This window comes from Sinohyriopsis cumingii, chromosome 19 (genome assembly GCF_028554795.1).
Source record: "Sinohyriopsis cumingii isolate HCF-2022 chromosome 19, ASM2855479v2, whole genome shotgun sequence".
Classification (NCBI taxonomy): domain Eukaryota; kingdom Metazoa; phylum Mollusca; class Bivalvia; order Unionida; family Unionidae; genus Sinohyriopsis; species Sinohyriopsis cumingii.
Window position 1 is genome coordinate 61,056,429 of NC_142979.1, and position 13,168 is coordinate 61,069,596.

Sequence of the window (13,168 nt, forward strand, 5' to 3'; positions counted from 1 at the left end):
CAAAATTGTATTTATACGTCTGAATGGTAATAGATTTTAATTTTTATTTCTGGATTTCAATATCCATCTAATGTTCTTCATAGAATACGGGCTTTGATAACATTTTCCCCCCAAAACTTTCATATTTTAATCCCATCAACTCTGAAAATTGAAATGACTCAGTGATAAGATTATGTACCAAGTCAATGAAGTTGAATAAAGACTCAATATTCACTTCTATAAGTGGCAGAATAGTGGAATACAGCCCAATATTCTCTCCTACAAATTATTTAAATTGTGGAGCAAACATTATCTTCCAGCCTACAAGTCACCTGAGTCATGATATAAAGTTATTTATTCCCTCCTAAAAGTCGCTTGAATCATGAAATAAAGCTTCATATTCACTTCCACAATTTGCTCAGATCATTGAGTGGTCTTTGTCAAGGAAAGCTTATCTTCTGTTAGCTTTGTGAAATCCTTCTTTTGTTTTCCAATCGTTGGTAATAGGTTGCACACTCTATTTCAGTTCCTTCCTTCACGTAGTAAGTTCATTCTGAATCATTAGCAAAAACTGAGGAGTCTAGAAATGCATACATGTTATATTTGTACTGAAGAATATACAAGCTGCTCAACCTAATTTGTAGTAATCTAAATGCATGGACAAGTACAGTTTTCACATTACCTATGAGGATCTGCAAGGCTTCTTTGCAGTAACTGGCACTTTCTGTTCCTATGATAATTTTCAATCAATCTTTGGTATTGTTGTTAATTCTGCTATTAGAGACCATTGCAAGAATAATCAAAGGCAATAATTTGATGAACATTGCATATCAATTTGAAACACCTTTCACAGGGACGGATGTTGGGTGGTCCAGGGTTTCCGGACCTCTCCTTTAGCTAAAAGAAAAATGGATTCACACACAAATGTACAGTCACTTGTCTTTTGAAATTTTACTATCATTTTATTCTTGTGCATGTTGACTGGGTATTATGCACACTTTGAGAAAATAGATACAAAAACGTTTGCTTTGGTGCCTTTTCGAGGAAAGCCAGGGCCCTTTTGAAATCTTGGAAACCCCATGCCCCAACACTTTACCTGATCTAGCCATGTTTTGATATGAATATCTGTGGAGACTGGGATGGTTGTTAAACTGGCCAATTTTTCTTTTAAATAAGAAATGGAAAGCATCTTTTTCCATAGAGATCATGTATTTCTTTGAATAACCATTCTGCACACAATGACTGAGGAAGACAGACAGGGTCATCAAGGTTGATAATTTCACAATATCATCCTGACTTCCTTGAGTCAAATCATTTGGAAGAGCTCTCAAGTCTTTTATTTTTATGATAAAGGCCATTCTCTCTCTCTCTCTCTCTCTCTCTCTCTCTCTCTCTCAGTACAAATTGTATTGATCATTTTTAGACTTCAATCCCATTGGCTTTAGGAATGCTTCCTGAGAAAAAAATGAACATAAAGTTTTTGAGACTACCATGGTTGAATTTATCTAGAATTATGTCAGTTCAGTTTTATATAAAGTTGACATTAAAAGCAACGTCTAGGCACTGATGATCTATAAACAAATCATCAGATGAAGATGAGATCCGGGGGTACGGATCAGGCCTTCAAATTATAAAATGTTTGAGCTTGAGTTTAACCTTGAGTTTCATTATCAGCCAATGAAAACTGATGTTGACTCATAACACAAATGACAAGCTGAGACTCATTCTCAAAGGTTTGGTCCAGGTCAATTAAAAAAATGGTTAGAGATGAAGCTTAGATAAGTTGAATGATATCTGCAGCTCATGACATCTGATTTTGTTTCCTTTCCAATGAATTTTGTAAATTTCACATCTGATGAATAAGAGTTTGGACTGAGTTTTTCTCCTAAACCCAGTGACCAACCATATAATTCATTTGTGACATTTTAGGAGTCTAATTACATTATGACAGTGAATACTGATGATTTGACATTATGACGCTAATAAATATTAACGTCACATGATAAAATATACTCTTAATCTATTTCTTTTTCACCCCTGTCTATCCATTTTGATTGTACCTGATACTCATATGATGGCTTGAGCTTGTAAAGTAGCATCTCCTGGTGGAAGACAGGCAGTAAGCTGCCGCTCATTGGAGGAACAACCCAGACCCAGTCTGCTGGACAACCACCACGCAGGCGCTGCTCATTCTCCAAATGCTTCATGAAGGACTCAGCGGCAGCATGATGGTCTGTAATTGTCACACCCATACCCTGCAAAATACACATTAATTCTCTCGGTGTGATCGATAGATAGAATGGACTTTGAACTGAGAAGCAAACTTATGTCTGCTAATAGAATTAACTGAGAATGGAATCTTGCGTTGTTCACATGCAGCACCAGTTTACAAGATTATTGGAGTGGTCTCTGTAAATGTTTGCTATAGTTTTTGCATAAATCACTACTTGTTTGTACCCCCTACCAATTTCAATAACGAAAACCTTTCATGTGATAAAAATGCACCAAACTTAGTAATTTCATTCATTGATTTATAATTTCTAACTTGACTGTGACCAGAGTGGACCTAACACTGCCATCCTCTGTGTCTTTCATGCTTAATGGAGTTTCCATAGTAACACAGCATCATACACTATGGGCAAGTCTATTTTCCTCAGGCAACAGAGGGACGTAGTTCATGCTATTCGTTAACTGCCAGATAATTCTGTAAATTATGATAAGGTTGAGTGTTTTAAGGTACATTCAAACAAATAGGGAGGTATTCAGACTATAGTACTACCAGTATCTGCAATGATACTACGATGAAGGTAGTTAGTATACCTTGGTTGCTTTGATGCTGACATTTTTCATATTTGTATTACTGTCATTTTTTTCATAAATTATTTCTGATATGTTTAACTATGCCGGTGATAAACACACCAGGCTATTTTCACCATAACTTTAATGTTATGTTGTCGAGGTTGGAAACTGAGTGCACTAATCTGATTAGGTTGTTTTCAGAAAATGAAATGGAAGAAAACCCTGATAAGTTCTACGCTATTACACTTTGTTAAAAAACTAAAGAATGTCTTGCAACTTTTTCCATGAACAAGGCTAATATAAGATTGGTAAAACTCAGAGTTGCTTTGGGTTTTATGCTAAACTTTAATCAGCAAATCAATGAGATTTTTAAACAAACGAATTTGTGCTCAAGCAAATTGGAAAAGATTCCACAGGTAAAAGATGATGTCCATGACTTTGAATAATGTCCTCTGACATTACTTTCAAACATCTCATTATTATGGATAAACTTGAAAACCTCTATGAAAGAATTCTGAGATTTCTCATAAAATAACCCAAGAATTGTCACTATTTTAAGCACACGTGTGTGTGTGTGTGTGTGTGCATGTGTGTGTGTGTATGCATGTATGCATGTTATTAAGAGTTGCAGAAATTTGAGGTAACCACTGGGGCAGGAACATTCATGTACAATATCTTATATTTTTAATGGAGTCTACAGGTGAACAGCTACCCACTGACAAGGAACCTTGTAACTGATTTTATGTGAAAATGGACCTTTTTAATATCCTGTGTACATATTCTTCTGCAAAGAATTGCTTTACTTAAAATAAATAAAATTTCCATTAAAACAAATATTGCAGGGAAATAAAACACGAATAGGGTATTGCAGTGAGAGAAAAAAAAAGATAATTGATGCCCTCATTTTCTGAAATAACCAGAAAAAATATGTTTCCTCTGCAAATAATCATACTAAGCCCACAAAGGAAATCACCCATTTGATGACCCTAAAACGGTGCATCAAACATAAAATAAAGTATTTCAACCTGGTAACTATACAGCACCGCCACATTCACTTCCACCAAAGCACGGTCTTTCCACAAGCTTGAGTTCTTCTTGGTGTCCAGTCCCATCTTCTGTGCAATTGTCTGAAATATAAAGCATATGAAAAATGTATCACAATCCCATTTTCATCATAATATTTAGTGTGCAAGATATGTGAAGTAATGCATGTGAAGTAATGCATGTGAAGTAAAGCATGTGAAGTAAAGCATGTGAAGTAATGCATGTGAATAATGCATGTGAAGTAATGCATGTGAATAATGCATGTGAAGTAATGCATGTGAAGTAATGCATGTGAAGTAAAGCATGTGAAGTAATGCATGTGAAGTAATGCATGTGAAGTAAAGCATGTGAAGTAAAGCTAAGAATCATCCAAAAGCAAGGAAGTGTAACCATCAGAAGATGATTGGAAACACTTCTGAACAAACTACAACCTATATTTTACTCCTTTTTCCTCTCTAGTGAACAAACTACAACCTATATTTTACTCATGTATCCTCTCTTGTGAACAAACTACAGTCTATATTTTATTCATGAATCCTCTCTTGTGAACAAACTGCAGACTATATTTGTATTTCCTCACTTGTGAATAAATGGCAGACTACACGTTTCCAGTGTGAATGCAAGGTTTGATTATATGAGTCATATATAATCTTTGGGCTTTTATGCACACAAAAAATTTAAAACGAGATACTGGTAATTAGTCTCAAAACACTGGAATAATGTGAATAATCAATATTTTCATATTACAACTTGAATTACATATATTCATGAAAACTCATAAGGAGCCACTATAATTTTTTCAAAGTTTGAACAATTAGCATTGAAAGTCAGCCATTCTCATATACTCAGGGCAATCCAACTCCACCTTTCTATATTCATCTGCTTTTGGTCGACAATGTCTCATTTTAAATAAATATTACTAAGATGGCATGGCATGGACAAAAGATTAGTCAAAAGAATCTATTATAGCAAACGCGGGGCTCTTTTTTCAATGTGATAATAAAATATTAAAAATGCACTTTATACTCCATCTTATACAAAGATGGCGGTGGTACCAATCAAAGTATCTTTACAAGAATGAGTCTGATAGGCTAAGGGGGCCCCAAGTGGCCGAGTGGTCTAAAGTGTTCTCTGTTACGGATCACTGCCATCTCACCTCTGTCTGCGTGGGTTCGAGTCTCGGATTCAGCCAATGTGGGTATGTGAGAAAGCTTGCCAGTAGCTTCTCGTGGGTCGGTGGTTCTTTACGGGGTTTTCCCGGGTTCTTCCTCCACTATTAATACTGGCCGCCATGTATAGCCTATCGTGTGCTGAAAAATGGCGTTAAACCCTACAACAACAACAACAACTGATGGGCTAAACTTGAAAACACCAACAAGAGCTCACAAACAGCAGGGGGTACAGGTGTAGGGTAGGATTTTCAACGCAATCTGTATTAGATCTGATCAAATTACTCAGATTCTTTAATGAATTGTTCCTGAGCCCGAAAACTTTCAATGTATACAGAAATGAAGTGGGGTTCAACAGCAACTTGCATCTGAAAATGCAAACCATGAGTTCTGAGAAAGCCACATGCAGAATTTAGAATAATATGCCTACTTCTGGTACCAGGTATGTAAACAAGCAGAAGCTCTCTCTCTCTCTCTCTCTCTCACACACACACACACACAGAGACACATGTTTGTATTGGTGGATATAGAGGACTCTGTTATGGAACCCCAAGCCAAGGGCATTTGTTCTGGCTATCTTTGAAAAGAAATACAGGTCTTGGCAGTAAATTTGTAGCATAATGTGAATTATCGATGAGGTTACTGAATGATCAGGAATATTAAATTTAGCAATGCAAGAGACAAGGCACATGTTTACACAAATAGTCTGTACAATCCATTGAAACCAAGGACAGCATAACTATTGACTACAAGATAGAAACTGTAGATAATGTGATGTCATGAATGACTGGGACTCTCATTGTCTTGCAAAATGAAAAGGAAGAGAATTATTTAGCCAAACATGAATGGTTCCGACTCGGAAATTTAGTATATGCAGACGTATTTGTCATTCTTATTTTCATTCTAGGCAGATCTTCAAACATTTCCAAAGTCAAAGGACAACCACATTATGATTATTCCTTCCCTAGGCAATACATCAGTCATTAATTGTTAATTGTTACCTCATACAGCAATGTGACAGCCTGGTGATTCCATACAGTTCATAAATGTCTTTAAATGGAAGCACATGATGGAATTTGTAAAGAAGTTCATGTACCAAAACATGTATTATGTTATTTTAAATGTGCCTAAGTTGATACAGTTATATAATTTATGAAATCTGAAATGGATTTTTTAATTTTATTATTATTGAGTTTGCTTTATTTAAATTATATTATGATGCCAACGTGTTCAACAAAATCCAAAACCATCATAAAATTTATGAAATCTAAGTGGATTAATTTGGTATTATTACTGAGTTTCCTTTATTTGAATTCTATTATATTTTTCATAATAGTTATTATATATAAAGTTTGTTAAATTTAATCTAAGAATTTAACGCACGCTTTTACAGTGATGGTCTGTACTACACTTTAAACTAAAGACAATCATAATTTTCAAACATCATGAAAACTGTTGAAAATGGTATATCATGGTTGATGAGGAAATCTTTATACATATAGAATCAACTATCAATGCAGACAAAGAATGCATGTAACTGTTGACAAAAACAGAGACTGTGGACATCGTGGAGAACGAGGACATGTTGACACAGACAATAAACTATCAACACAAACAAATTATGCAGAAAAATTATTGAGAAAAACAAGGAGGTTGTGGATGTTGGTACATCATGGACAACGAGGACATGTTTATACATCCAGTCTATACAGACAATGAGGACATGTTTATACATCTAATCTGAACTATCAATACAAACTAACGATGCATACTATTCATAAAAGCATGGACACTGTGGACATTGGTACATCATGGAAAATGAGGACACATTTACACATCTAGTCTGAGTTATCAATACCAACTAAGGACACACAGTATTCCTAAAAGAATGGATATTATGGATATTGGTACATTGTCGACAATGAGGACATGAGTGGTATAGTAAAATGGGGTTATGGTTCACTTTTTTTTCAAGCTCATAGAGATGGGGTTCTGGCCCATGCAGAGAGAAAAATGGTGGTTTTGTCTCGTACAGACGGGGGTTCTGGCTCACTTAAGGTCCACTGAAAATCATCGTGATTTTCCATATAATATTGATGTGTGTTTATGTCAAATGGCGAGTGTGTGTATGTCATCAGTCGTGTATCATTTATTGTCAAATCGGCATAGTCCATTTTTGTCAACGAGTAGTGTGGAGATGCGATGTCCATGCAGTGCGTGCATGAAGTGATTGATGATGGCTATGTTTCTGACGACTGGGTTTTTGTGTGCTCCTTTGGCTTTTTTCATGATAGTGTCATCATTAAGAGAGAATACATTTTTTATCAAAGTTCAATAAACTCCATGATGGGTATCTCATGAGTTTCATCTTTGAACTTTCCCAGCACATTTTTGTAATCATTGCAGTGGGCTGTTTGTGGGATAATCGCTGAGATTGAAAAGTTGTTTATGGTCATACAGGTCGTCGTAGTCATCATCAGTGTGAATTTCACACACGAGTGAATCTGTGTTGGTCATGAGCAACACAGCCTTGTCTTCGTATTCGTTTTTAATAAAGTCGTAGAAAAGTCGAGCATGAGCATTTTGGACAGATCGAGCACAGACACACCAACGTTTATCCAGCTTGAGATTGGTTTTTCTGCATTCAATGACGACCAGATCTTCATCAAAGATTTTCATGTGGTGAAAGGCATCATTGACAACAAGTTTATCCTATCATTTTGACACTGTTAACGAGTTCGATTTTCTTCTAGTATCGAATGTTTTCCATCCTTTTTCCAAACACGCTATTATTCATGAGTTTGAAGAAGTCTTTGTCAAATGCTTTGTAGCTTTGGCTCATTGTTTCACATTAAAGTCGATGTAGTGTTTCATCCACGGTGATTGTTGAAACTTGAGTGCCTGATGAACATTGTTAAGCATGAGTCCATGCTGGAAAGCCTGTTCGGGCAGTCAATGATGCAATTTTTCCTGGTTTTGTTGAAGAGATTTTGGACAAGTTTTTTCACTTTGACATCTCTAAGTTAGAACTTACTTTTTACTCGCGCTGCTCCTGGAACAGCATCTCGTTGGTGACAAGAATTCGTTCTGCACAGAATGGATAATCGTTGTGAGCGTCGTGGAGATGTTATGGATAAACGAGATTGGATAAACGAGATAGACCTCGACGAAATATCTAATTCGTCTCTGTAGCCGGCAGCTCGTTCTTGCAAAATCAGATCGTCGATGATCCAGTGAAAACCTTATGTGGGAGGCGGTTGTGACATAGCCCAGCCATATACATTGTTATTATAGAGATAAATGATGTACACGGGTTGCTTTGTTGGGTCGTAGTTTTTTATGTACTTGTTGTTCGCGATTGCATGTCTGTTGCTGATGACGGAGATTCCACCTCGTACCATTGCTCTGTCAATATGAACATATCTGGATTTGTGAAACGTTTAAAGGCGATTCCGGATTGCTTGAGAAAAGCATCCCATGTGAGTCTCGCGTGGAGAGATACCTGAGTGGATCTAGTTGGTAATGGTCCATGCATGTTTTCCTGAAATCGCCTAGCACGTCTGTGAACAGGAGCACATCAGCTTTGAGATAGAAATCATGATAATCTCCGAGTGTTTGACATCTAAGCTCGATCCATATTTTGTTTGCTCGCCGATACTCATCGTTGGTGATTCCTGACAGATATACGTGGGAATAGAAGGCATCAATGGGTGGCAGCGATGTTTCGTCGAATTGTGACCATGCATCGATGTAATCTTATATGGATAAAATTCCTTTCTGCTTAATAAGATCTGCCTTGTCACCAAATTACTTTTCCAGATGAGTGAATGTAGGGCAGTTCTTTCAGCGACGGCGGCATGAACTGAGCGCTATCGCTGAATAGAAAAGGTCCAATAAAGAACGACATGTACTTTTCAAAATTGTTGGCGATGCATTTGATTTTTGTTCCGACGTCAGCAAGAAGTTTTTTGATGCGAGGATGAATGAGTGATGCCACAATAAAATGTCAATCTCACCCTCGTAGTTATGCACGATCACCAGAACGAAATCTGGATCTTTGAAACGTAAGTTGAAGTCATTGTGAACAGCTCCTCGGTAACGTCATGTGATATGGCAATGATCTCTGGGTTTTCTTTCATGTGGCTTAAAGTATTTTTCGCAGATATGGCATGATTTAGCTGACTTGTGCTGTATCAGCTGTTGCGCCATTAGTGGAATCAGGTTGGTGATGCGTTTATACTCTACGAAGAAACCAGACAACACAATCCTTGTCACAATGCTGACGATACGGTGACAACAAATGTTCATCGACGACGTAGTATGTTCCAGAGCCAATCGTGCAGGGGACATGCATTTGTTCCGCCGTAGTAAAAGAAACGTTAAGAATCTGACACAGATCTTGTAATATTTGCAACATGGCTTTCGAATCAAAGACAATTTGTGTGTACTTTCTGCAGTTGCTTTCAAAGTTTAAATTACTTTTCCCTCGCACGGCATCTGAACGGCTTGTGTTTCTTGACAGTACCCCGACGCGACGTGGTCTTGTAGGTTTTGCTGCTTTAAACAATATTGTAGCATCGATAGCAGAAATATCCGTGACTTTTATGTTGTGTGTACTGCGACTGACATAATCGACTGAAGTCCTTGATGTACACGAAATGGTTTTGGTGATAAACTAAATTGATGCTGTGTTGTGATGCTGCTCTGGACATGAGGATCGGATTCACCTTGTACTTTTTCCCCCGAGGTTTTGTTTTCCTCGAGTCCGAACACGTTGATGGAGAGATCATTGAGTACTTCAAGTTTAGGTACATCTTGGCCTCAGCTGGAAAGGTGATCTCGGTGGTGTGTATGGTATCGAAATATGACTTAATAGTTATCGGTGTTATCTTTGGCGGGATGTAGCGCGGAAAGGATCGCCCATATGAAGCGTAAGTCAACGTTTTTGACACTGATACATGCGTTTGTCGCCACGATTTGCTTGGGAAGTGGTATGTGCTTACCTCCACACATCGGTGTAAACTTGGACGTTTGAAACGAGACAGAATTTACTACGGCGAGAATCTACGCCGATCCTGATTCTTGGTAATCTTCGATGCGACGTTGGATAAACGACCATGCGACGTCAACGATGTTGCTGAAAACATCGCTTCGATAAACGAACACCGATTTTGCTCTGATCCACACGTCGAATTTTTTCTTTTTTGTTTCCGTACAAAATGAAGGTTGAGGGATACTTCAAGTCTGAAAACCGCGTGTGTTAGTAATTCTGCGTAGGGTTTTAGGATAAGTTGTATGAGTTCTTTATCAACTCCTCGCTGAATCACCTGAGGATGATCGTAAATTGAATCTTTATCAATGCCACCGTATGCCTTTTTGGTTCGTCGAGGTGGTGGATGCGTCTCCGTGGCACACATGACTACATCACGCTGACATGCGATCTTGCGCTAGTTGATTTTCTGGGTAGCTTTTCGATGTCGGCTAGTCGTGATCGGCTAATGATCTCGTACTGAAGTCTTAGCAGCTTTGAGCGTGTAGCAGTTTTTCCCGTAAGTGCTTTGTACTTGTCATGAGTCACAGGGACGTTATTTCGAACCACAGTCGCGGTGGCTTCATTGAGCGCTTCTAGATTTTGCAGGGTGACGTTAGTGACAACTACCTCGTCGGTGTAGTCAGACATTTTTTATATAACTAAGACGACAATTGTTTCACGTGGCGTATTTTTTGTCGTAATATTTCTCAAAACCGGCTCAGAGACGTCAACTCGCACTGGTTGCCAAACATGTCCACAATCAGAAAGTCGATGGTTTTCATCTCGAGAATGAGTACTTGCATTTCAAATTGAGCTCCACGAAGATACAAGCGGATTTTATTTAGCGTTTTCTTATACGACAGCATGGCCTGCTTGGTGCTATTTGTTGGGCCTCAATTCGTTTTATCATCATTTGTAAGGTAAGTCCGGCTTCGGATAGAATCATCATCATCGGATTGGTAATCGCACTCGTGGATACCACTCTGGCCGCTGTCACGGCTACGTGTGATGTTTATATGATCCTCAGTACGCGCTTGTATCACGTGTACAAGTGCTTGTACACGTAGACCTTTCGATGATAATATCGACAATACGTTTCTAGCTCGTGCCGCTCTTCCGCCGACAAATTCTTGTGAATTTGATTGAAGTCGATGATGGGCTTCAACCTATTCTTCTGCATCAATTAAACTTTTCAGCAGCAGTTCAAGCCGTGATAAATGTTCCCTTAATAACTTCACATGCACGTTAATTTTATACTCGCTGACCTTAATTTAACTCACCGTTTCTCCAACAACCCAGAATGGAAATATATTTAAACCTTTTGTGATTTTCACTAGTTTATTTAATTTTACAAGATCAGACAGCGTATCAGCAGTCGCTTTCGATTCAAGATGGTCCATTTATCGCTGTGGTTCTACGACATGTAACCGGAAATCATGAGCCGAATAAGGTATTTTTCGATGATGTCTGTAAAGGTAATAATAAGACAGGACAATTTTTTCCAAATTGAAATTTCCGTTTTCAAAGTCATTTTTCGTTGGAAGCATAAAGTCTCTGTCCCTGGAAGCCCACTGACTCCAGTATTTTCTTCGACAATTTTCTCGATGATTAATTTTATCAAGCAGTTCCTGCGCTGCCTTTTGAGCATGGACGAAGTTACTTTGTGGAAGCACACTTCCTTTTTAAGAAACACTGCTCAGGTTTTGTTCAATTTCATCCAGCGTGAAATTTGCAGAATACTTGTAGGACGCTGCAGCGATATCTGGATCGACTTTTCCATGCACTTAATTTTTACTCGCGCTGCTCCTGGAACAGCATCTCGTTGGTGACAAGAATTCGTTCAGCACAGAATGGATAATCGTTGTGAGCGTCGTGGAGATGTTCTGGATAAACGAGATTGGATAAACGAGATAGATTCTATGGCCTTGTTGTTTTTAAAAACTGGTTGTTCTGCCGCCATTCGTGGAACCGATAGTTCAGGAACAAATGCATCGTCGAGCGCTATCACTTCCATGACCACCTCGACGTCCTCGTACTCTAATCCGGCATGTTGAAGAACAAAAAATGTTGTCGATGGCATTGCGCAGTTTTCGGTTTCTGAGAAATCTCGTTTTGGATACTATTTTGTCCATGCAGTCATGATCTGCGTCATCGTTTTCCTTTCATCCAAATCATCGTCGTTTAATGTATCTGGTTTTCACAACGGTATCAACGATGCTCGGATGCAGTTCCTGGATAATCGTGTAAACAATTCCTTCGATGCTTTTTTTCCAGCTATGTCGATTCTCTTACGTTACAAAATTTAAATACGGCCAAAATACTTGTCTATGTTGGGGAGGGCGAGTGGATGAGTGGTCTAAAGCGCTCACAGCCACTCTCACCTCTGTCTGCGAGGGTTTGAGTCTTAGGTTCGGCTAACGTGGGTACGTGAGAAAGCTTCCAGTTGCTTCTCGTGGGTCGGTGGTTCTTCCCGGGGTTTCCCAGGGTTCTTCATCCACCAGTTATACTGGCAGCCATGTATAGCCTATCATGTTCTGAAAAAACGGCGTTAAACCCTAGAACAACAAAAAAAACAATTTGTCTATGGCTTCTCTGAGATTTTGTTATCGCACGTGTCCAACTCAAATATGAGAATTTTATCTCATTGTGTTTCCACTGTTCACGTGCATTTTCTACTGATAAATTTCTCAGTGGTCTGCTTGAGCATGTGATTGTCATTTTCAGCATACAACGCTTCCTGCTTCTAAGTATCGTAGAACAATAACTGGTAAAGTTCGATAAGCTACTACGACAATTTCCGCCATGGTGAAACTTTAGTTTCCACCTATATTAACTGGATAATGGTACAAAAGTCGACCTATATTAAGTCGTCGAGTGTAACAAGTTCGAAACATAACTTAAGCCAGGATTAGAAGAGGCTGCCGTGAGCGCAGTCAACATAAACGAGGAATACTTCATGACTGTGCCGGATATGTAAAATTAAAGGTTTGTGGAACTCATAGGAGAGGTACCATTATAAAGAGCATCAGCAGTACTATCTGATTTTATTCCATCTAACCTCCACGTGAGAATGTGCTCTGTTCCATAACTGCGTCAACGTACATGAAATTTCCAGATGGCTATTGTAGCAGGTATCTGTACCTGA

At 38.4% G+C, this 13,168-nt stretch overlaps 1 protein-coding gene across 3 annotated transcripts in view; it reads right to left on the bottom strand.

The window, feature by feature from the left end:
• LOC149775806 (nitric oxide synthase, salivary gland-like) overlaps positions 1 to 13,168 on the bottom strand; it is a 180,725-nt gene that overhangs the window by 54,375 nt on the left and 113,182 nt on the right. For all 3 annotated transcript variants that reach the window (XM_089944272.1, XM_089944274.1, XM_089944271.1), the window contains exons 9-10: positions 3,804 to 3,905; positions 2,040 to 2,234 (exon numbers count right to left, since the gene is read on the bottom strand). In XM_089944272.1, the coding sequence (XP_089800398.1) occupies positions 2,040 to 2,234; positions 3,804 to 3,905 (297 nt within the window). The remainder of the gene's footprint in view (positions 1 to 2,039; positions 2,235 to 3,803; positions 3,906 to 13,168) is intronic.